The following is a 22,264-nucleotide window of genomic DNA, read 5'->3' on the forward strand; positions in this document are numbered from 1 at the left end:
AAAGTGTGTTTTGTGGCGAGGTAAAAATAAAAATAAAAAAGCAAGACCGGTCCAAACGAAACGGGGTGGTGGGGTGTAGAGAGACAGGGAGGGGGTTACGAATAAGGGTAGAAAATATGTTAATGAGTTATTCAAATGAGGGAGGAGGAGAGGGGATTGGGAAGGGTGAAGAGAAAGAGAGAAAATTCTATTAGATCAACAGACATGGCTATTGGCTACATCAAGGTTTTCTACTGTCTACACAAGGGCTGTTGTCAATCAGACTTGGGTCAAATACCGATTTGTTGTCACGGATTTGATCCAGGGCTGTTGTGTTCAACATAATCAACTCACATTATCAACACTAAGTAAAGATGGATAATCACTCAAAGGAAAGCTACAACTAGAAGGAACGTGCAACAGAGTAATCTCTAGTAAAGGTCAACAGAGTAATCTCTAGTAAAGGTCAACAGAGTAACATTTAGCCACATGGCTTCAGAATTTTTTGGGGAAAGACAACAGTGCAACAGAACAGCAAGATCAAAAAATACAAATACCATACTGACTTACCACACCTTTAAAGAAGAATGATTTCTTTCATTATTGATAAGAAGGTCTCTGACTGCAAGGCTAAACAGTGACTGAAAACGGGGCACTACTTCACAGCGTCTCTGAATGCAGGCACTACGTTTACAGTGTCTCTCTGAATGCAGGCACTACTTTACAGTGTCTCTGTGAATACAGGCACTACTTTACAGTGTCTCTGTGAATACAGGCACTACTTTACAGTGTCTCTGTGAATACAGGCACTACTTAACAGTGTCTCTGTGAATACAGGCACTAGTGTCTCTGAATAGGCAGTGTCTCTGTGAATACAGGCACACTTTACAGTGTCTCTGTGAATACAGGCACTACTTTACAGTGTCTCTGTGAATACAATACAGTGTCTCTGTGAATACAGGCACTACTTTACAGTGTCTCTGTGAATACAGGCACTAGTGTCTCTGTGAATACAGTGTCTCTGTGAATACAGGCACTATTTTACAGTGTCTCTGTGAATACAGGCACTTTACAGTGTCTCTGTGAATACAGGCACTACTTTACAGTGTCTCTGTGAATACAGGCACTACTTTACAGTGTCTCTGTGAATACAGGCACTACTTTACAGTGTCTCTGTGAATACAGGCACTACTTTACAGTGTCTCTGTGAATACAGGCACTACTTAACAGTGTCTCTGTGAATACAGGCACTACTTGTGTCTGTTCTATCTGGGATTGATTAGCATCATCTATGTCTGTGTTACTTAATGATATAGTTGCTCCCTACTTAATGTTATCCTGGTCACATCTCTTTACAGATGGAGAATACCTCCCTACTGAATGTTACCCTGGTCACGTCTCTTTACAGATGGAGGATACCTCTTTACTGAATGTTACCTTGGTCACATCTCTTTACAGATGGAGGATACCTCCCTACTGAATGTTACCCTAGTCACATCTCTTTACAAGGCATACCTTACTGAATGTTACCCTGGTCACATCTCTTTACAGATGGAGGACACCTCCCTACTGAATGTTACCCTGGCCGCATCTCTTTACAGATGGAAGATACCTCTCTACTGAATGTTACCCTGGTCACGTCTCTTTACAGATGGAGGATACCTCTGTTATGTAACTAAACACAGTTAGCCACTGTGAGTACATGTCCAACCACCTGCTTCCCTCACTACAATGTCCTCCAGGGGGTTGCTGAGGTGTGTGTGTACTCATTATGGACACATGGTAAACACTGGTGTTGTGAGAGAGGCAGTAACAAGTAGTTCCCTGGCTCAAGTCGCCACAATGCCAACTAAACGCTTCAAGATGGCAGCAATGAGTGGACTGTCCAGGCTTCGCTGCTAGCTATGTTACGCCATGCTTTGCACCAGCCCTGGACTCCAGATTTTGACCAGGGTCCAGTGGTAATTAGAAAAAGCTCTGGTCATCTGGTGTAGCCTACCTCCCCCAAATTCCCCCCTCTATCCAGCTCCCTCTCTCCTCCCCGCTCCATTTTACAAGTCATTGTGCATGCTCATTATTGCACTGGTGTGTGTGTCTCTCTCTTTCTGGGAAGCATGGAGGTGGTCCTGGAAACACGGTGTGGTTTTAGGTGGCATGGAAATGGCATCTGTTTTCCACTCTGAGAACAGTGTGTCTGTACCAGCCTGGGTTTAGTAGCCTACAGTGCTCTGAATTAAATGTTCCTACCTGTCAAAAAGAAACCCCCCCTCCACGCAATTCAGTCAGTTATCAGATGCCACATATAGGAGAAGGTTTTTATTCTGCTTTGGTTTGATTTATGCTTTAGAAAGGAAAGTCACATTGAGATTGAAAATCTCCTTTTCAAGTCAGTCTTGCATATGTTTTGCACCAAGGTTATCTTCCCACTGGATATTTACTATAATACATCAGTCCCTAAACAACACTCCTAGATTTCTTCCAACTTCTCCCAACTTCTTTTAAGTCAAAACATTATCTAGGTCAACCAGTCTTTTATTCCAAACTTTTTCATCCAATGAACATGCTTGTGGAGCAACTCACTGGTGTATTCAAACTGCAGACTGTATTGGAGGGCTTTTGTTCTGTGTTGAGAGGAGAGCTGGATCTGACAGAGGGTTGCCAAAGCCACAGCAGGGGTGTGTGCGTGTACGTGCGCGCTTCTGCACAGTGCTATGTATGTATGTGTGTGTGTTCTGTGTGTGTGTGTGCCTGTGTGTGTGTGTGTGTGTGTGTGTGTGTGGATTGCCCCCCTGCAGCATGTTGATGCCATTTCAGTCATCCGGTATCCTGTCCCTGCACAGCAGTGCATGCTGGGATAGCGGAGTGCAAGTACAGACAAATTGGCTCATCAAAACAGAGAGGGGGTGACGAGGGGTTGGCTTAAAGTCGACATGGGTTTCAGCCATCACAATGAGTGGACTGTCCTGTTACGCCATGCTTTGCACCAGCCCTGGGGTGCCAGATTTTGACCAGGGTCCAGCCTAATTAGAAAAAGCTCTGGAGTTCCCTGGGGCCTCGACACAGGGTACAGCCTACACTCCCTCCAGATTTTGGGGTGCCTCGTCACAGGGTACAGTTCCCTGGGGGTGCCTCGACACTGGGGTGGCATGGAAAGCATCTGTTTTCCACTCTGAGAACAGTGTGTCTGTACCAGCCTGGGAGTTACAGTGCCTGAATTAAATGTTCCTACCTGGTGCAATTCAGTCAGTTATCAGATGCCACATATAGGAGGGTTTTTATTCTGCAGTTTGATTTACACTTTAGAAAGGAAAGTCACATTGAGATTTCCTTTTCTCAGGCATATGTGCAAGGTTATCTTCCCACTGGATATTTACTATAATACATCAGTCCCTAAACAACACAGTCAAAACATTATCTAGGTCTACACTCCTAGTTCCCTGGGGGTGCTCACTGGTGTATTCAAACAGCAGACTGTATTGTAGGGCTTTTGTTCTGTGTTGAGAGGAGTGGATCCCAGGGGTGCCAAAGCCACACAGGGTACAGCCATCACTCCTAGTTCCCTGGGGGTGCCTCGACACAGGGTACAGCCTACACTCCTAGTTCCCTGGGGGTGCCTCGACACAGGGTACAGCCTACACTCCTAGTTCCCTGGGGGTGCCTCGACAGCAGGGTACAGCCACACTCCTAGTTCCCTGGGGGTGCCTCGACACAGGGTACAGCCTACACTCCTAGTTCCCTGGGGGTGCCTCACACAGGGTACAGCCTACACTCCTAGTTCCCTGGGGGTGCCTCGACACAGGGTACAGCCTACACTCCTAGTTCCCTGGGGGTGCCTGACACAGGGTACAGCCTACACTCCTAGTTCCCTGGGGGTGCCTCACACAGGGTACAGCCTACACTCCTAGTTCCCTGGGGGTGCCTCGACACAGGGTACAGCCTACACTCCTAGTTCCCTGGGGGTGCCTCGACACAGGGTACAGCCTACAGCCTGGGGGTGCCTCGACACAGGGTACAGCCACACTCCTAGTTCCCTGGGGGTGCCTCGACACAGGGTACAGCCTACACTCCTAGTTCCCTGGGGGTGCCTCGACACAGGGTACAGCCTACACTCCTAGTTCCCTGGGGGTGCCTCGACACAGGGTACAGCCTACACTCCTAGTTCCCTGGGGGTGCCTCGACACAGGGTACAGCCTACACTCCTAGTTCCCTGGGGGTGCCTGGGGGTGACACAGGGTACAGCCTACACTCCTAGTTCCCTGGGGGTGCCTCGACACAGGGTACAGCCTACACTCCTAGTTCCCTGGGGGTGCCTCACACAGGGTACAGCCTACACTCCTAGTTCCCTGGGGGTGCCTCCACACAGGGTACAGCCTACACTCCTAGTTCCCTGGGGTGTGCCAGGGTACAGCCTACACTCCTAGTTCCCTGGGGGTGGACACAGGGTACAGCCTACACTCCTAGTTCCCTAGTACAGCCTCCCTGGGGGTGCCTCGACACAGGGTACAGCCTACACTCCTAGTTCCCTGGGGGTGCCTCGACACAGGGTACAGCCTACACTCCTAGTTCCCTGGGGGTGCCTCGACACAGGGTACAGCCTACACTCCTAGTTCCCTGGGGGTGCCTCGACACAGGGTACAGCCTACACTCCTAGTTCCCTGGGGGTGCCTCGACACAGGGTACAGCCTACACTCCTAGTTCCCTGGGGGGGTGCCTCGACACAGGGTACAGCCTACACTCCTAGTTCCCTGGGGGTGCCTCGACACAGGGTACAGCCTACACTCCTAGTTCCCTGGGGGTGCCGCAACACAGGGTACAGCCTACACTCCTAGTTCCCTGGGGGTGCCTCGACACAGGGTACAGCCTACACTCCTAGTTCCCTGGGGGTGCCTCCACACAGGGTACAGCCTACACTCCTAGTTCCCTGGGGGTGCCTCGACACAGGGTACAGCCTACACTCCTAGTTCCCTGGGGGTGCCTCGACACAGGGTACAGCCTACACTCCTAGTTCCCTGGGGGTGCCTCGACACAGGGTACAGCCTACACTCCTAGCCAGGGTACAGCCTACACTCCTAGTTCCCTGGGGGTGCCTCGACACTACAGCCTACACTCCTAGTTCCCTGGGGGTGCCTCGACACAGGGTACAGCCTACTGGGGGTGCCTCCTAGGGTACAGCCTACACCCTAGTTCCCTGGGGGTGCCTAGTTCCCTGGGGGTGCCTCGACACAGGGTACAGCCTACACTCCTAGTTCCCTGGGGGTGCCTCGACACAGGGTACAGCCTACACTCCTGTCAAAAAATGTGGCATACTCTACAGAGCTATGTTGAGCAGCGACTTCCTGCTAGCAATTCATACTTTGTGTTCAATTGTTGGCATTTGGTATTGTGACCTAAATATCAGCTAATTGTCTGAGTAGCTGTCCTCAGATTAGAGAAATCTGGATTGGAGGATATTTCCTTATTATTCTCTGGGAGACAGGCCTGAGATGAGCCGGGACCACTTGTTTTGTGCAGTGATATTAGTGACAAAGGGAAAGTCAATTACCACAGAGAGAATGGCAGGTCAGAGATGCTCTCTGACAAGTTGATCCTAACGATCAGGTCTGATGGAAGGTAAACTGCACCATATGAATGCAGGAGGAATAATGTCTAATATAAAGTCAAGGCTCTCGTTGGTCAAATAAAAAACATGAGGTTTTAGTAAGCGTATCTCTGAAGTTATTTGGAGTCAAGCCGCGTCAGGGTATATTTATTGATGATGATGATGGTGGTGATGTAACATTGGTCAAAGACTACAGTCAGATTCCTTCTTTAAGGGAGTTAAATGACTTCTCACTCCCCACTGAAATATGGCAGCAAACAGAAACGATACCAGCATACGTTTTTATGGATGAAACCACTTCTCCATTAAAAGACCATTTCACCGGTCCAGTATGGAGGGTATTAGTGACCATCTCACTGGTAAGGCTATTTAGGGTGTGTCCATGAGACCATTCCATTACTCCAGTATTCAGGGTGTAGGGGTATTGTGTAGGTGTCCTACCTGACTGTGGCCTGGTGATGGCGCTCTCGTATACAGGGATCCCCTCCCCCACGTTGTTGAAGGCCTTCAGGGTTATCACATAGTGGGAGCTGGGGTCTGAGGGAAGGAGAGGGCCAGAGGGAGAGAGAGGGCCAGAGAGGGAGAGAGAGAGCCAGAGAGGGAGAGAGAGGGCCAGAGAGGGAGAGAGAGGGCCAGAGAGGGAGAGAGAGGGCCAGAGAGGGAGGGCCAGAGAGAGAGGGCCAGAGAGAGAGGGAGAGAGAGGGCCAGAGAGAGAGAGAGAGAGGGCCAGAGAGAGAGAGAGAGAGAGAGAGGGCCAGAGAGAGAGAGAGAGAGAGAGAGAGGGCCAGAGAGAGAGAGAGAGAGAGAGAGGGAGAGAGAGAGAGAGAGAGAGAGAGAGAGAGAGAGAGAGGGCCAGAGAGAGAGAGAGAGAGAGAGGGCCAGAGAGAGAGAGAGAGAGAGAGAGAGAGAGGGCCAGAGAGGAGAGAGAGAGGGCCAGAGAGAGAGAGAGAGGGCCAGAGAGAGGGAGAGAGAGGGCCAGAGAGGGAGAGAGAGGGGGAGAGAGAGGGGGAGAGAGAGGGCCAGGAGAGAGAGAGGGCCAGGGAGAGAGAGGGCCAGGGAGAGAGAGGGCCAGGGAGAGAGAGCGGCAGGGAGAGAGAGCGGCAGGGAGAGAGAGCGGCAGGGAGAGAGAGCGGCAGGGAGAGAGAGCGGCAGGGAGAGAGAGCGGCAGGGAGAGAGAGCGGCAGGGAGAGAGAGCGGCAGGGAGAGAGCGGCAGGGAGAGAGAGCGGCAGGGAGAGAGAGCGGCAGGGAGAGAGAGCAGGCAGGGAGAGAGAGCAGGCAGGGAGAGAGAGGGCAGGGAGAGAGGGGCAGGGAGAGAGAGGGGCAGGGAGAGAGAGGGGCAGGGGAGAGAGGGGCAGGGAGAGAGCGGCAGGGCCAGGGAGAGAGAGCGGCAGGGAGAGAGAGCGGCAGGGAGAGGGAGAGAGAGCGGCAGGGAGAGAGAGCGGCAGGGAGAGAGAGCGGCAGGGAGAGGGAGAGAGAGCGGCAGGGAGAGAGAGGGAGAGAGAGCGGCAGGGAGAGAGAGGGAGAGAGAGCGGCAGGGAGAGCGGGGGAGAGGGGCAGTGAGCGAGAGGGGCAGTGAGCGAGAGGCAGGGAGCGAGACGGAGAGTGAGAGAGAGGGGCAGGGAGCGAGAGGCAGGGAGCGAGAGGCAGGGAGCGAGAAGGAGGGGGAGAGAGAGAGACGGAGAGTGAGAGAGAGAGGCAGGGAGCGAGAGGCAGGGAGCGAGAGGCAGGGAGCGAGAGGCAGGGAGCGAGACGGAGAGTGAGAGAGAGGGGCAGGGAGCGAGAGGGGCAGGGAGCGAGAAGGAGGGGGAGAGAGAACGCATTATGAAATAATGTAGCTAATCAAGTCCAGACTCTTGAGACCCTCTCCTCATAGGATCAGGATATTCATCATCTTGACAAAAGGTGTATATTGAAACCCATTCTCTCGTTGGGGTTTTAATGAAAAGCTAAATTATGCAACATTATCATAGTGGTCCCCCCTAACCATGTTGTAATTACAGTAGGCTACAGGACACTATGAAGCACAGCCAGCCATGCAGTCAAAGACTGTTCATAGTCATGCATCAAGAACATGGTTCCACAACAACACACTATCAACTATGACGGCAACAACCCAGAGGGCAACAACCCAGAGGGCAACAACAGGGTGTGCTCACCTAGGTTCTCAATGCTGTAGTAGCGCTGCTTGTAGTCCACCTTGATGGTCTGGGCGTGGGGGCTACCGATGCCATAGCCGATGGTGTAGCCTCGTACCACCATGTCCTGGTTCTCCGGCGGCGTCCAGCTCACCACGATGCTGTTGACCAGCGGGCGCACATGTAGCGAGCTGGGGATGTCTGGCACCCTGGACTCTGGAGGGAGGAAAACTCAGGAGATCAAACTTATATCAAATTATAACACAATAAAGAAATTAAACACAACAAATATTAAACACTCCATATACTTTAGACTAGAATCAAGACAATAAAATACATTAAAACTAAACCATAAATATAAAGGTAGCAATGAGACCACATTAAAAGAGGGTTTGAAGGTATTTATGATGCTGATAAACCAACAAGTAAACAAAACATGTTGGCCCTGAACAATTCAGACTAGTGAAAGTAGTCAAGATCAGGGCTGAGGTAGAGGGATTTGACTGGTCAGTGTATTAAGGGAAGAGAGGTAAGGATCAGGGCTGAGGTAGAGGGATTTGACTGGTCAGTGTATTAAGGGAAGAGAGGTAAGGATCAGGGCTGAGTTGACTGGTCAGTGTATTAAGGGAAGAGAGGTAAGGATCAGGGCTGAGGTAGAGGGATTTGACTGGTCAGTGTATTAAGGGAAGAGGTAAGGATCAGGGCTGAGGTAGAGGGATTTGACTGGTCAGTGTATTAAGGGAAGAGGTAAGGATCAGGGCTGAGGTAGAGGGATTTGACTGGTCAGTGTATTAAGGGAAGAGGTAAGGATCAGGGCTGAGGTAGAGGGATTTGACTGGTCAGTGTATTAAGGGAAGAGGTAAGGATCAGGGCTGAGGTAGAGGGATTTGACTGGTCAGTGTATTAAGGGAAGAGAGGTAAGGATCAGGGCTGAGGTAGAGGGAAGTCAGTGTATTAAGGGAAGAGGTAAGGATCAGGGCTGAGGTAGAGGGATTTGACTGGTCAGTGTATTAAGGGAAGAGGTAAGGATCAGGGCTGAGGTAGAGGGATTTGACTGGTCAGTGTATTAAGGGAAGAGGTAAGGATCAGGGCTGAGGTAGAGGGATTTGACTGGTCAGTGTATTAAGGGAAGAGGTAAGGATCAGGGCTGAGGTAGAGGGATTTGACTGGTCAGTGTATTAAGGGAAGAGGTAAGGATCAGGGCTGAGGTAGAGGGATTTGACTGGTCAGTGTATTAAGGGAAGAGGTAAGGATCAGGGCTGAGGTAGAGGGATTTGACTGGTCAGTGTATTAAGGGAAGAGGTAAGGATCAGGGCTGAGGTAGAGGGATTTGACTGGTCAGTGTATTAAGGGAAGAGGTAAGGATCAGGGCTGAGGTAGAGGGATTTGACTGGTCAGTGTATTAAGGGAAGAGGTAAGGATCAGGGCTGAGGTAGAGGGAGTTGACTGGTCAGTGTATTAAGGGAAGAGGTAAGGATCAGGGCTGAGGTAGAGGGAGTTGACTGCTCAGTGTATTAAGGGAAGAGGTAAGGATCAGGGCTGAGGTAGAGGGAGTTGACTGGTCAGGGTATTAAGGGAAGAGGGGTAAGGAACATGTTTTACCGTCCAGGTCGCTCTCGAAGGTCTCTGCGGTGCTCCACTCTGTGGCGGGCCCGGAGCCGTTCACTGTGATGGCTGATACTCTGAACGTGTACTCTGTCCCCCGCTCCAGACCTGACCACAACAACACACAGATAGAAAATCAGACAGGAAGCCCAGTTCCATTCCTCCCTCTTCTACCCAAAGGGCGCCCTCATCTTGTTCACTCCCCCTCAATCAAGTGCTTTGAAATGTTTGAGGCGAAGTGAACAAGTCGTGCGCTCTTTTGACAGGCAGACCAAGAAATGTAATTGAGTTTCTGTGCAGAATCAGCCATAGGCTAGGTCCATCAGTTTCTGCAGTTAGAGAACTGTCCCAACTGTCCTTTCAGTGGGCTTCTTAAAGGATGTACGAGCAGTGCATCCCTCACTCCACCACTCAATCGAGCTGGGCATGCAGACACACTAAATATTTGAAGCCGTAATATTTCAAGAGGAAGTCCAATATTTCTTTGCTTGTGTGAAGGGAAAATCTATAACTCTGTCAGGGGTGGGATCAAGAGAGTTTGTCGTCGTGGCGCAATTAACATTCCTCTCTTTCCAATCCAATGGGTTTGATAGAGATGAACCTTCTGCCATTGATCACGACGCGTCGGTGGGGGAATTTACACATGAGCAGTTTGAATGTAGCCCAAGCAAGCCGTTCCCAATAGAGACTCTGAGAAGAAAGAGGACACTGTTCACTCCTGGAGGTGAGGAGCTGGACCCCTGCTTGGACCACCATCCCAGCCACATTGCTGGGTCGGCTATATCACCGCCACGGGCGTGTTTTGGAGATTCAAAGTGGTGGGAACCGCCCGCTGTCTTTAAAGAACATGTAGCTGTGCTAACTGGTGCACACGTTTTCTTAAGAGTCGGATTGGACTTATCGGTTTGGACGCTAAATGCTAATCGTGTCGTCTCTCCCTTCACTACTACGGGCTGTCCCTGAGGCAGACTGCTGAAAACCACCCAGACACTCCAGGACTCCAAGGCTCGAGAAAGAAAATCTCTAGCTTAAATGCCTTTGAACCAACAAACACCCATGTTGCACCCCAAATATAAATCGGGTTAGACTTTCAAGTGTGTATTCTCTTTGATGCTGCACCACACAGCGTGAGACGGGGACAGAAAAGTTGCTGAGACAACATGTAATATTCATTGCCGTCGCTACAGTCTGATATCTATTGTACTACAGTAACGGTATAATATCAGTTTGGATGTGAGATGTTGAGAACAGGTGACTGTCTGAAGTAACACAGACGATGAAGGAAAATCATGACTCCAAACAACACGCCAGACAAAAGGCTCAAATGAAAACCGCTCCAGTGATACAACATCTGGTCCTATGGGACCACAGTATTCAACTTAGAAACTTCCAATTGGCTCCAAAGTTAAACTACCAGCAGTAACCACAGAGCCTTCGGCCTATCTGAAAACTAGACTTGTTTGAGTACACGCTAATCAATAATCACATGATTTCCCATGTAAGATATTGCATGTGCATGACTGATTCAACTCCACAATGAGTCATGTGATGAGTCATGTGATGAGTACGTGACTTGGTATGATAGGAGAGCTTACCGTCGATGAGTTGGAATAGCTGGGTGCCTCCCGTGGTTTCTGCCGCCTCGCTCTTCCGCGTCCCTTTCCGGTAACGGATCTTATACCCAGTAATCTCGCCGTTCTGGGCGCCTGGTGGTGGGGGCTGCCACCGGACCATGATGCTCTGGGTAGGGGGGTGGAACGACACACAGTGAGTACATAGTCTAAGACACGGGGGGTTACAGTTTCTACTGCTGAACCACAGGGAAATGGTCATATTCACAGAAAACTGACCCACTGTTTTCAATGTCAACTTTTTCCATTCACAAATTTCATTTCACTTCCTGAATTGCAATGGATTCGAGCCCAACCCAAGGACAATACTGAATAATCTCCAGCTACCACCATTGACTGTAGAGGTGGAATGACAACCACAGGACTTTGCAGATAAAATCACACCAGGGCAATGAGTGGGTGGTTATGGCAATACACAGTAACACCACTCGCTGTGACATTGACGTCACAGGGCTAACCTGACCAAGGCTGGTGTAAGGTCAAAAGGCCACTTTACACCGGCCTCACAAAGCCTTACACCAGTCTTATACCAGCCTCACAAAGCCTTACACCAGTCTTATACCAGCCTCACAAAGCCTTACACCAGTCTTATACCAGCCTCACAAAGCCTTACACCAGTCTTATACCAGCCTCACAAAGCCTTACACCAGTCTTATACCAGCCTCACAAAGCCTTACACCAGTCTTATACCAGCCTCACAAAGCCTCACAAAGCCTTGCACCAGTCTTATACCAGCCTCACAAAGCCTTACACCAGTCTTATACCAGCATCACAAAGCCTTACACCAGCCTCACAAAGCCTTTACACCAGTCTTATACACAAAGCCAGTCCTCACAAAGCCTTACACCAGTCTTATACCAGCCTCACAAAGCCTTACACCAGTCTTATACCAGCCTCACAAAGCCTTACACCAGTCTTATACCAGCCTACACCAGCCTCACAAAGCCTACACCAGTCTTATACCAGCCACAAAGCCACACCAGTCTTATACCAGCCTCACAAAGCCTTACACCAGTCTTATACCAGCCTCACAAAGCCTTACACCAGTCTTAGCCTTACACCAGTCTTATACCAGCCTCACAAAGCCTTACACCAGTCTTATACCAGCCTCACAAATACCAGCCTCACAAAGCCTTACACCAGTCTTATACCAGCCTCACAAAGCCTTACACCAGTCTTATACCAGCCTCAAACACCAGTCTTATACCAGCCTCACAAAGCCTTACACCAGTCTTATACCAGCCTCACAAAGCCTTACACCAGTCAACCAGCCTTACACCAGTCTTATACCAGCCTCACAAAGCCCTACACCAGTCTTATACCAGCCTCAAAGCCTTACAAAGCCCACAAACACCAGTCTTATACCAGCCTCACAAAGCCTTACACCAGTCTTATACCAGCCTCACAAAGCCTTACACCAGACTTATACCAGCCTCACAAAGCCTTACACCAGTCTTATACCAGCCTCACAAAGCCTTACACCAGCCTCACAAAGCCTTACACCAGTCTTATACCAGCCTCACAAAGCCTTACACCAGTCTTATACCAGCCTCACAAAGCCTTGCACCAGTAAAGACAAAGACATTCATAATAAATAAAGAATGGAGGAGAGGAGCCCTGGTGAGAGGAGCCCTGTTGAGAGGAGTGGCTCCCAGCAGAGAGAGAGAGCGATAGATTCAGGTCCTTAGCTGCAGGCCCTGCAGTGCACCGTGGGATGGTGTGGAAGGAGGGAGGAGAGATACTGTAGACTGGGTGTGTGTGTGTGTGTGTGTGTGTGTGTGTGTGTGTGTGTGTGTGTGTGTGTGTAGGGACGGGTAGGGGGAACTCAGCATGAGAGAGGAGTTAATTAACACTACCCCACTGTCGCTCACACACACACACAAAAACACACACAGGCGCGCCAACATTAACACATCTGTGAGTTGGGGAAACAGCACTAATTAAATCTGTGCTAAGTGTGTTCAATTAGTTCATTTCCATTTTCTTATAGTGCGTTCTTATTTCAGCTACATTCTTTCCCCCTTCTCTAAAATACAAGTTAAATGGGGGGGGGGGGGTTGTGGTTCACATGTTGAGACTACACTTCCCCTTGTATGTTAGTTTTCACCCCTCAGGCCTGGCTGACTGACACGGCCCACAGGTCAGAGCAAATTAAACAATTATAATGAGAAATTGCATTTTGTGTTTTAATCTAATTAGAAATGTATTTTATAATGATATTCATCCATATAAGGCCATTCATTACTGGTATCAAACAGTAACACACAGGACAAGTCTGACAAAGGAAGAACAAAGCAAAACCTGATCTGATTGACCAGTAAACAGAACAAATGAGGTCACAAATCAAGTTCTAGATGCAAGTCAGACTGAATCCATTCATAAATACATGCTACTATAGTGGTACTAAATACACCCCCATCTCTATAGTGGTACTAAATACACCCCCCATCTCTATAGTGGTACTAAATACACCCCCCATCTCTATAGTGGTACTAAATACACCCCCATCTCTATAGTGGTACTAAATACACCCCCATCTCTATAGTGGTACTAAATACACCCCCATCTCTATAGTGGTACTAAATACACCCCCATCTCTATAGTGGTACTAAATACACCCCCATCTCTATAGTGGTACTAAATACACCCCCATCTCTATAGTCTAAATACACCCCCATCTCTATAGTGGTACTAAATACACCCCCATCTCTATAGTGGTACTAAATACACCCCCATCTCTATAGTGGTACTGAATACACCCCCCCCCCATCTCTATAGTGGTACTGAATACACCCCCCCCCATCTCTATAGTGGTACTGAATACACCCCCCATCTCTATAGTGGTACTGAATACACCCCCCATCTCTATAGTGGTACTGAATACCCCCCCATCTCTATAGTGGTACTAAATACACCCCCATCTCTATAGTGGTACTAAATACACCCCCATCTCTATAGTGGTACTAAATACACCCCCATCTCTATAGTGGTACTAAATACACCCCCCATCTCTATAGTGGTACTAAATACACCCCCATCTCTATAGTGGTACTAAATACACCCCCATCTCTATAGTGGTACTAAATACACCCCCCATCTCTATAGTGGTACTAAATACACCCCCCATCTCTATAGTGGTACTAAATACACCCCCCATCTCTATAGTGGTACTAAATACACCCCCATCTCTATAGTGGTACTAAATACACCCCCCATCTCTATAGTGGTACTAAATACACCCCCATCTCTATAGTGGTACTAAATATCACCCCCCATCTCTATAGTGGTACCCCCCATCTCTATAGTGGTACTAAATACACCCCACCCATCTCTATAGTGGTACTAAATACACCCCGCCCATCTCTATAGTGGTACTAAATACACCCCCATCTCTATATTGGTACTAAATACACCCCTATCTCTATAGTGGTACTAAATTCACCTCCATCTCTATAGTGGTACTAAATACACCCCCCATCTCTATAGTGGTACTAAATACACCCCGCCCATCTCTATAGTGGTACTAAATACACCCCCATCTCTATAGTGGTACTAAATACACCCCCATCTCTATAGTGGTACTAAATACACCCCCCATCTCTATAGTGGTACTAAATACACCCCCCATCTCTATAGTGGTACTAAATACACCCCCATCTCTATAGTGGTACTAAATACACCCTCATCTCTATAGTGGTACTACATACACCAAGCAGCAAGAGGTCCTCACTCAGTTTAACACATCTCCATGTGCTGCAACAGCAAGAGCTCCTGACTCCTGACTCATTCACAAACGGACACAAGTGAGCTGGATAGAAAGCCTTCCTGTGTGAGATGAGCCTCTAGATGTGTGAGGCTGTAGGAGTTGTGATAGAGAGAGACGAAAGCCTTCAGACAGGTCCAGTCCCCAGCCGCTTGCTGGGTGGATCGATACAGGGTTCAAGCACAACGCTAGCAGTCTGTGTGTGAGCTGAGCCCACTGACAAGAGCTAATGGCATGGAAAACAGGGTTAGGCCCACAGCTATCACGTCACCTGAGAGGTAGGGAGAGTGTCTGTGTGCTAAAGACAAGTGGCTGACTTGTGCTTACCTTTGAGTTGTGAACTTCCACAGTGAGGTTTTGAGGAGGAGCACTGGGGACTGTAGGGGTAAAAACAAGGTGTTTTACTCTTTAGAACTCAAGAGAGATCACCTCAACACACCAGGTCTTTAACATCTTCCTCTTCAGAAAGGAGACTGCCCGTTGTGATCTACCCATTTCTCCTATGAGAGAGGAAGAGTTCCGCTCCTTCATCTGTCCCCTGCTTACCATCAGACAGGGTGGTGACGGCGATGTCTCCTGTGGACACTCCCGGACCGTGCTTGTTGAAGGCCACCACTCTAATGCTGTACTCTGTGAACTTCTTCAGACCCATCAAGGTGTAGGACAGAGCTCCAGCGTCTATGTCCTGAGAGGTTGAGAAGAGAGGTGGTACACACAAAGTTAAGTAGTGCTTCTGTAGATTTATTTTGTACTTCTCCTTGTTTTGTACTACTACCCCCACCATCACCACTACCATCACCACCACTACTACTATCACCACCGCTACTACTACTATCACCACCACCACTATTACTATCACCACTACTACTATCACCACCGCCACTACTACCATCACCACTATTACTATCACCACCACCGCTATCACCACCACTACCACTACTACTACTATCACCACTACTACTATCACCACTACTACTATCACCACTACTACTATCACCACTACTACTATCACCACTACTACTATCACCACTACCACTACTATCACCACCGCTGCTACTACTACTACCACCGTTACTACTACTACCACCACACTACTACTACTACTACCACAACCCCTACTACTATCACAACTACCACTACTGCTACTACTACCACCACCACCAATACTATTACCACCACCGCTGCTACTACTACTACCACAACTACTACTACTATTCCCACCACCACCACTCCCACCGTTACAACTATTACCACCACCACCACTACTACTACTATCACCACCGCTACTACTACTATCACCACCACCACTATTACTATCACCACCGCAACTACTACTATCACCACCACCACTATTACTATCACCACCACTACTACTACTACCACCGTTAATGCTACTACCACCACAACTACTACTACTACCACAACTACTACTACTACCACAACCCCTACAACTACCACTACTGCTACTACTACCACCACCACCACCAATACTATTACCACCACCACCACCACCACTACTACTACTACCACCGTTACTACTACCACCACAACTACTACTACTATCACCGTTACCACTACTACCACCACTACTATCACCACTACTACTACCACAATCACTACTACTACTATCGCCACTGCTACTACCACCACCACTACTATCGCCACCGCTACTACCACCACCACCACTACTAATAACAACTACCACTACCACCACCACTATTACCACTGCTACTACTACCACCACCACCACTACTATCACCACCACTACCATCAACGCCACTACTACCATCACCACCGCCATCACCACAACTACTATCACCACTACCATTCCTACTACTACCACCACCATCACCACAACTACCATCATCACCACCACCATCACTACCACCACTATCACTACCACCATCACAACCACCACTATCACCACCGCTACTACTACTACTACCACCACCACCACTACTACTACTACCACCATTACCACTATTACTATCACTACTACTACTATCACCACCGCTACTACTACTATCACCACCACTACTACTATCACCACCACTACCACCGCCATCACCACTACTACTATCACCACTACCATCACCACTACTACTATCAACGCCACTACTACTATCACCACCACCATCACTACTATCACCACCGCCATCAGTACTACTACCACCATCACCACCACCACCACTACTAACACCAACACTATTATCATCACAACGACTACCATCAACGCCACTACTACTATCACCACCACCACCGCTACTACTACCACCAACACCATCGCTACTACTACCGCCACCATTACTATCACCACCACCATTATCACCACTACTACTACTATCACCACCGCTACTACTACTATCACCACCGCTACTACTACCACCATCACCGCTACTACCACCAACACTATTATTATCACCACTACTACCATCAATGCCACTACGACTAACAACGCCACTACTACTATCACCACCGCCATCGCTACTACTACCAACCAACACCATCGCTACTACTACCACCACCACTACCATCATCACCACTACTACCATCATCACCACCACCACTACCATCATCACCACCACCACCATTACCACTACTACCACCACCACTATTAATATCACCACGACTACCATCAACGCCACTACTACTATCACCACCGCCACCACTACTACTACTACCACCACTACTACTATCACCACCATCACTTCTATTATCATCACCACTATTACCACCAACACTATTATTATCACCACTACTACCATCAACGCCACTACGACTATCAACGCCGCCATCACTACTACTACCACCATCACCGCCACTACTACGATCCCCGCCACTACTACGATCCCCGCCACTACTACGATCCCCGCCACTACTACGATCCCCACCACTACTACGATCCCCACCACTACTACGATCCCCACCACTACTACAATCCCCACCACTACTACAATCCCCACCACTACTACAATCCCCACCACTACTACAATCCCCACTACTACTACAATCCCCACTACTACAATCCCCACTACTACAATCCCCACTAACACCACCACCATTATTACTGTCACCACCACTGTCATTATTACTACCATCACTACAACTACTACTACTACTATCATTACCACCACCACCACCACTTCTACTACTACTATTACCACCACCACTTCTACTACTACTACTACTATTACCACCACCACTTCTACTACTACTATTACCACCACCACCACTTCTACTACTACTATTACCACCACCACCACCACTTCTACTACTACTACTACCACCACTTCTACTACTACTACTACTACTACTACTACTACTACTACTACTACTACTACTACTACTACTACTACCACCACCACTTCTACTACTACTACTACTATTACCACCACCACCACCATCACTTCTACTATTACCACCACCACTTCTACTACTACTACTATTACCACCACCACCACCACTTCTACTACTACTTCTACTATTACCACCACCACTTCTACTACTACTATTACCACCACCACCACCACCACTTCTACTACTACTATTACCACCACCACTTCTACTACTACTACCACCACCACTTCAACTACGACTACCATTACCACCACTACTAATCATCACCACTGCTGCCACCGCCACCACTTCTACTACTACTACTATTACCACCACCACCACCACTTCTACTACGACTACCATTACCACCACTACTAATCATCACCACTACTGCTGCCGCTGCCACCACCACTACTGCCACACACACACACACATATATATAACCACATATAAACCCCTACACCCGCATAAACCCACCATATCTAAAAAATAAGCCAATTTTCATTCAGCCCTTTTGTATACTGTATAGTGACACTAACCAGGTCTCCATCCACCTTTTCATGTAGGAAAGTACATGTTGGATACAAAAAGTCACGACAGCCCTGGTGGAAAGAGCTAATTTGTCGTTAAACTTTCCAAAATGTCCAGAAAACAAAATACGCTAGACAAGGTGGGATCTTTTTGTGTCAGTAAAATTAATTATGCAAGAAATGCTGGTGGAAACGCCTTTATGCTCAAATATTGATATAAATAGCAATCACACGACGTGGAGAGGATCTGTGTCTGCACTATGTACTCTCACGACTGGTGTCCCCCAGGGCTCGGTTCCTGTCAAGTCACTCGGCTCCATCATATCTTCACATGGTCTCTTCCATCATTGCCATGCGGATGACAACTACTTTTCTGCTTCCTCCCTTCTGACACCTACACTACCGTTCAAAGGTTTGGGGTCACTTAGAAATGTCCTTGTTTTGTCCATCAAAATCACATCAAATTGATCAGAAATACAGTGCCGATGAGTGATGCACCAATGACATTTTTGGCCGATACCGATACTGATATTTTCCTTGCCAAAAAACACAATACCGATAAGCATTCTAGTACAGTTAAATAGTTAAAACACACATGGACGCAGCGGTCCAAGGCACTGCATCTCAGTGCAAGAGGCGTCACTACAGTCCTTGGTTCGAATCGAGGGTGTATCACATCGGGCAGCACACAATTAGCCCAGCGTCGTCCGGGCCGTCATTGTAAATAAGAATTTGTTCTTAACTGACTTGCCTAGTTAAATAAAGGTTACACACACACAACCCAAAAAGTTATTTTGTTGGCATTTATGCATGCCCCATTACCAGTAAAACATAATCAAAACCTATTTCTTTCACTTACTTGCTGTGCTGTTTTGTTGTTCATTTGTTCAGTCGTTTAATAATAAATGACATGACAATCTTTTCAGTAGCTATAGTTAGCTAGCTAACATCTAAATAACCCTAATTCATAAGAGTTCTTATTTCATTAATGGTGGTCGGACCCATCATGTGGAGCTAGCCACAATAAGGATTAGCCACAATAGTGGACTTTGCGATGAGCCTTCAAAATAAAAGTATGGCATGATTCTACTATTTGTATTAATTTGCATCACTGTCAATGACATACTTTTATTTTGAAGGCAAACCGCAAATTCCACTATTGTACCTAATCCTTATTGTGGCTAGCTTCACAACACATAACCTGGTCAGGTCGAGCCTCAATAGCCAGATGAAGCTAGCTGGCTGCTTATAACTTTAGCTTTGGGAAACAGGGTTAAGTAGTTCAATTTCAATAGGCGAACAACAAGTGGCAACCTAGCTAATACTTACAAGGAATCATTGCTAAGAATAATGAAAATGACTGCAGTTTTTAGGCTGGTTGTATTGGTGCAAGCTAGGTACCAAGCTAAAGCTAGCTACCCCAGAAGTTGGTCGAACAAATGATTCTTTATTACCAACGCGGTATGGTAAACACATCGTTCGTGGCAGATGTTTGCAGACCTTTTAGTACAGCTTTGACAGTGCTACTGTATCTTTTTTGTATCTTTTTTGACACGCAAAAAAGACCCAAACGGCTTTCCATAGTATGTCGTGAAGCTAATAGTGATGCCATTACAGTGTAACTCCGGTAGGGCAACATCTGAAAAATAGCGCACTTGGTAGTTTGTCCCGGTGTTCGACCAGTCGGCGAAAGCCAACATCACCCACGACAGAGAACGTTTGATTGTCAAGGGCAATGAATTCCATTATCTTGGCTTTAATGGATTTCCCCTTTGAGTTGTCTCACTGAAATGTTTTTACTTTTTCAAATGACTTGTTGACTGCTCGATCCACACAGCAGACATTGTGGGCTAGGTTAGGAATGCTGTGTTGAACTTATAGCGCAACATTTTACGTGGCGCCATTACGTCATGTACCTTCATTATATAGGTATGCACGTCAGCTTTACATCAGTTTGTACATCAGGCGTTAAACTAGACATCGGCCGATACTGATGTTGGCATTTTTTGCGAATATTGGCTGATTACGATATGTTCACTGATATATTGTTAATGTTGTAAATGAATATTGTAGCTGGAAACAGCTGATTTTTAATGGAATATCTACATAGGTGTACAGAGTTCCATTATCAGAAACTCCTGTGTTCCAATGGCAGGTTGAGTTAGCTAATCCAAGTTTATCATTTTAAAAGGCTTATTGATCATTTGAAATTATGTTAGCACAGCTGAAAACTTGTACTGATTAAAGAAGCAATAAAACTGGCCATCTTTAGACTAGTTGAGTATCTGGACCACCAGCATTTGTGGGTTCGAGTACAGGCTCATAATGTCCAGAAACAAAGGACTTGCTTCTAAAACTTGTCAGTCTATTTTTGTTCTGAGAAATGAAGGCTATTCCATGTGAGATATTGCCAACGCTTTGTACTACTCCCTTCACAGAACAGGGCAAACTGGCGCTAACCAGAATAGAAAGAGTGGGAGGCACCGGTGCACAACTGAGCAAGAGGACAAGTACATTAGTGTCTCTAGTCCTCAACTGGCAGCTTCATTAAATAGTATCCGCAAAACACCAGTCTCAACGTCAACAGTGAAGAGGCGACTCCGGGATGCTGGCCTCCTAGGCAGAGTTGTAAAGAAAAAGCCATATCTCAGACTGGCCAATAAAAAGAAAAGACTAAGATGGGCAAAAGAACACAGACACCGGACAGAGGAACTCTGCCTCTGTCTGTTCTTAATCTTTTCTTTTATGATGAACTTCACAGGGTGGTGAAAGCGCCCAGTGACGAGCTTGATGCTCCTTTCCAATAAATATCAAGGGTCTTATTCTGATGACATAATGATAAAAATAATCTTGCTCTTTTTGTCAATAATAATCGTATCATCATCTACAGTCGTGGCCAAAAGTTTTGAGAATGGAAAATTAATATTTGTCAAAGTCTGCTGCCTCAGTTTGCATGATGGCAATTTGCATATATTCCAGAATGTCATGAAGAGTGACCAGATGAATAGCAATTAATTGCAAAGTCCCTCTGTCATGAAAATTAACTAAATCCCAAAAAAACATTTCCACTGCATTTCAGCCCTGCCACAAAAGGACCAGCTGACATGTCAGTGATTGTCTCGTTAACACAGGTGTCAGTGTTGATGAGGACAAGGCTGGAGATCACTCTGTCATGCTGATTGAGTTTGAATAACAGACTGGAAACTTCAAAAGGAGGGTGGTGCTTGGAATCATTATTCTTCCTCTGTCAACCATGGTTACCTGCAAGGAAACACATGCAGTCATCATTGCTTTGCACAAAGGATATTGCTGCCAGTAAGATTGCACCTAAATCAACCATTTATCAGGTCATCAAGAACTCAAGGAGAGTGGTTCAATTGTTGTGAAGAAGGCTTCAGGGTGCCAAAGAAAGTCCAGCAAGCGCCAGGACCGTCTCCTAAAGTTGATTCAGCTGCGGGATTGGGGCACCACCAGTACAGACCTTGCTCAGGAATGGCAGCAGGCCGGTGCGAGTGCATCTGCACGCACAGTGAGGCGAAGACTTTTGGAGAATGGCCTGGTGTCAAGAAGGGCAGCAAAGAAGCCACTTCTCTTCAGAAAAAGCATCAGGGACAGACTGGGGTAAAGTTATTTTCTCTGATGAATCCCCTTTCCATTTGTTTGCGGCATCCAGAAAAAAGCTTGT

At 47.4% G+C, this 22,264-nt stretch overlaps 1 protein-coding gene across 1 annotated transcript in view; it reads right to left on the reverse strand.

The window, feature by feature from the left end:
• Window positions 1-22,264, reverse strand: part of neo1a (neogenin 1a) — a 237,197-nt gene that overhangs the window by 26,135 nt on the left and 188,798 nt on the right. Inside the window, 6 exon segments of the mRNA XM_064988713.1 lie at window positions 6,020-6,115; window positions 7,736-7,930; window positions 9,317-9,427; window positions 10,915-11,059; window positions 15,041-15,090; window positions 15,260-15,398. Of these exon segments, the coding sequence (XP_064844785.1) occupies window positions 6,020-6,115; window positions 7,736-7,930; window positions 9,317-9,427; window positions 10,915-11,059; window positions 15,041-15,090; window positions 15,260-15,398 (736 nt within the window).

The sequence above is a fragment of the Oncorhynchus masou genome, chromosome 2, assembly GCF_036934945.1.
Source record: "Oncorhynchus masou masou isolate Uvic2021 chromosome 2, UVic_Omas_1.1, whole genome shotgun sequence".
Classification (NCBI taxonomy): domain Eukaryota; kingdom Metazoa; phylum Chordata; class Actinopteri; order Salmoniformes; family Salmonidae; genus Oncorhynchus; species Oncorhynchus masou.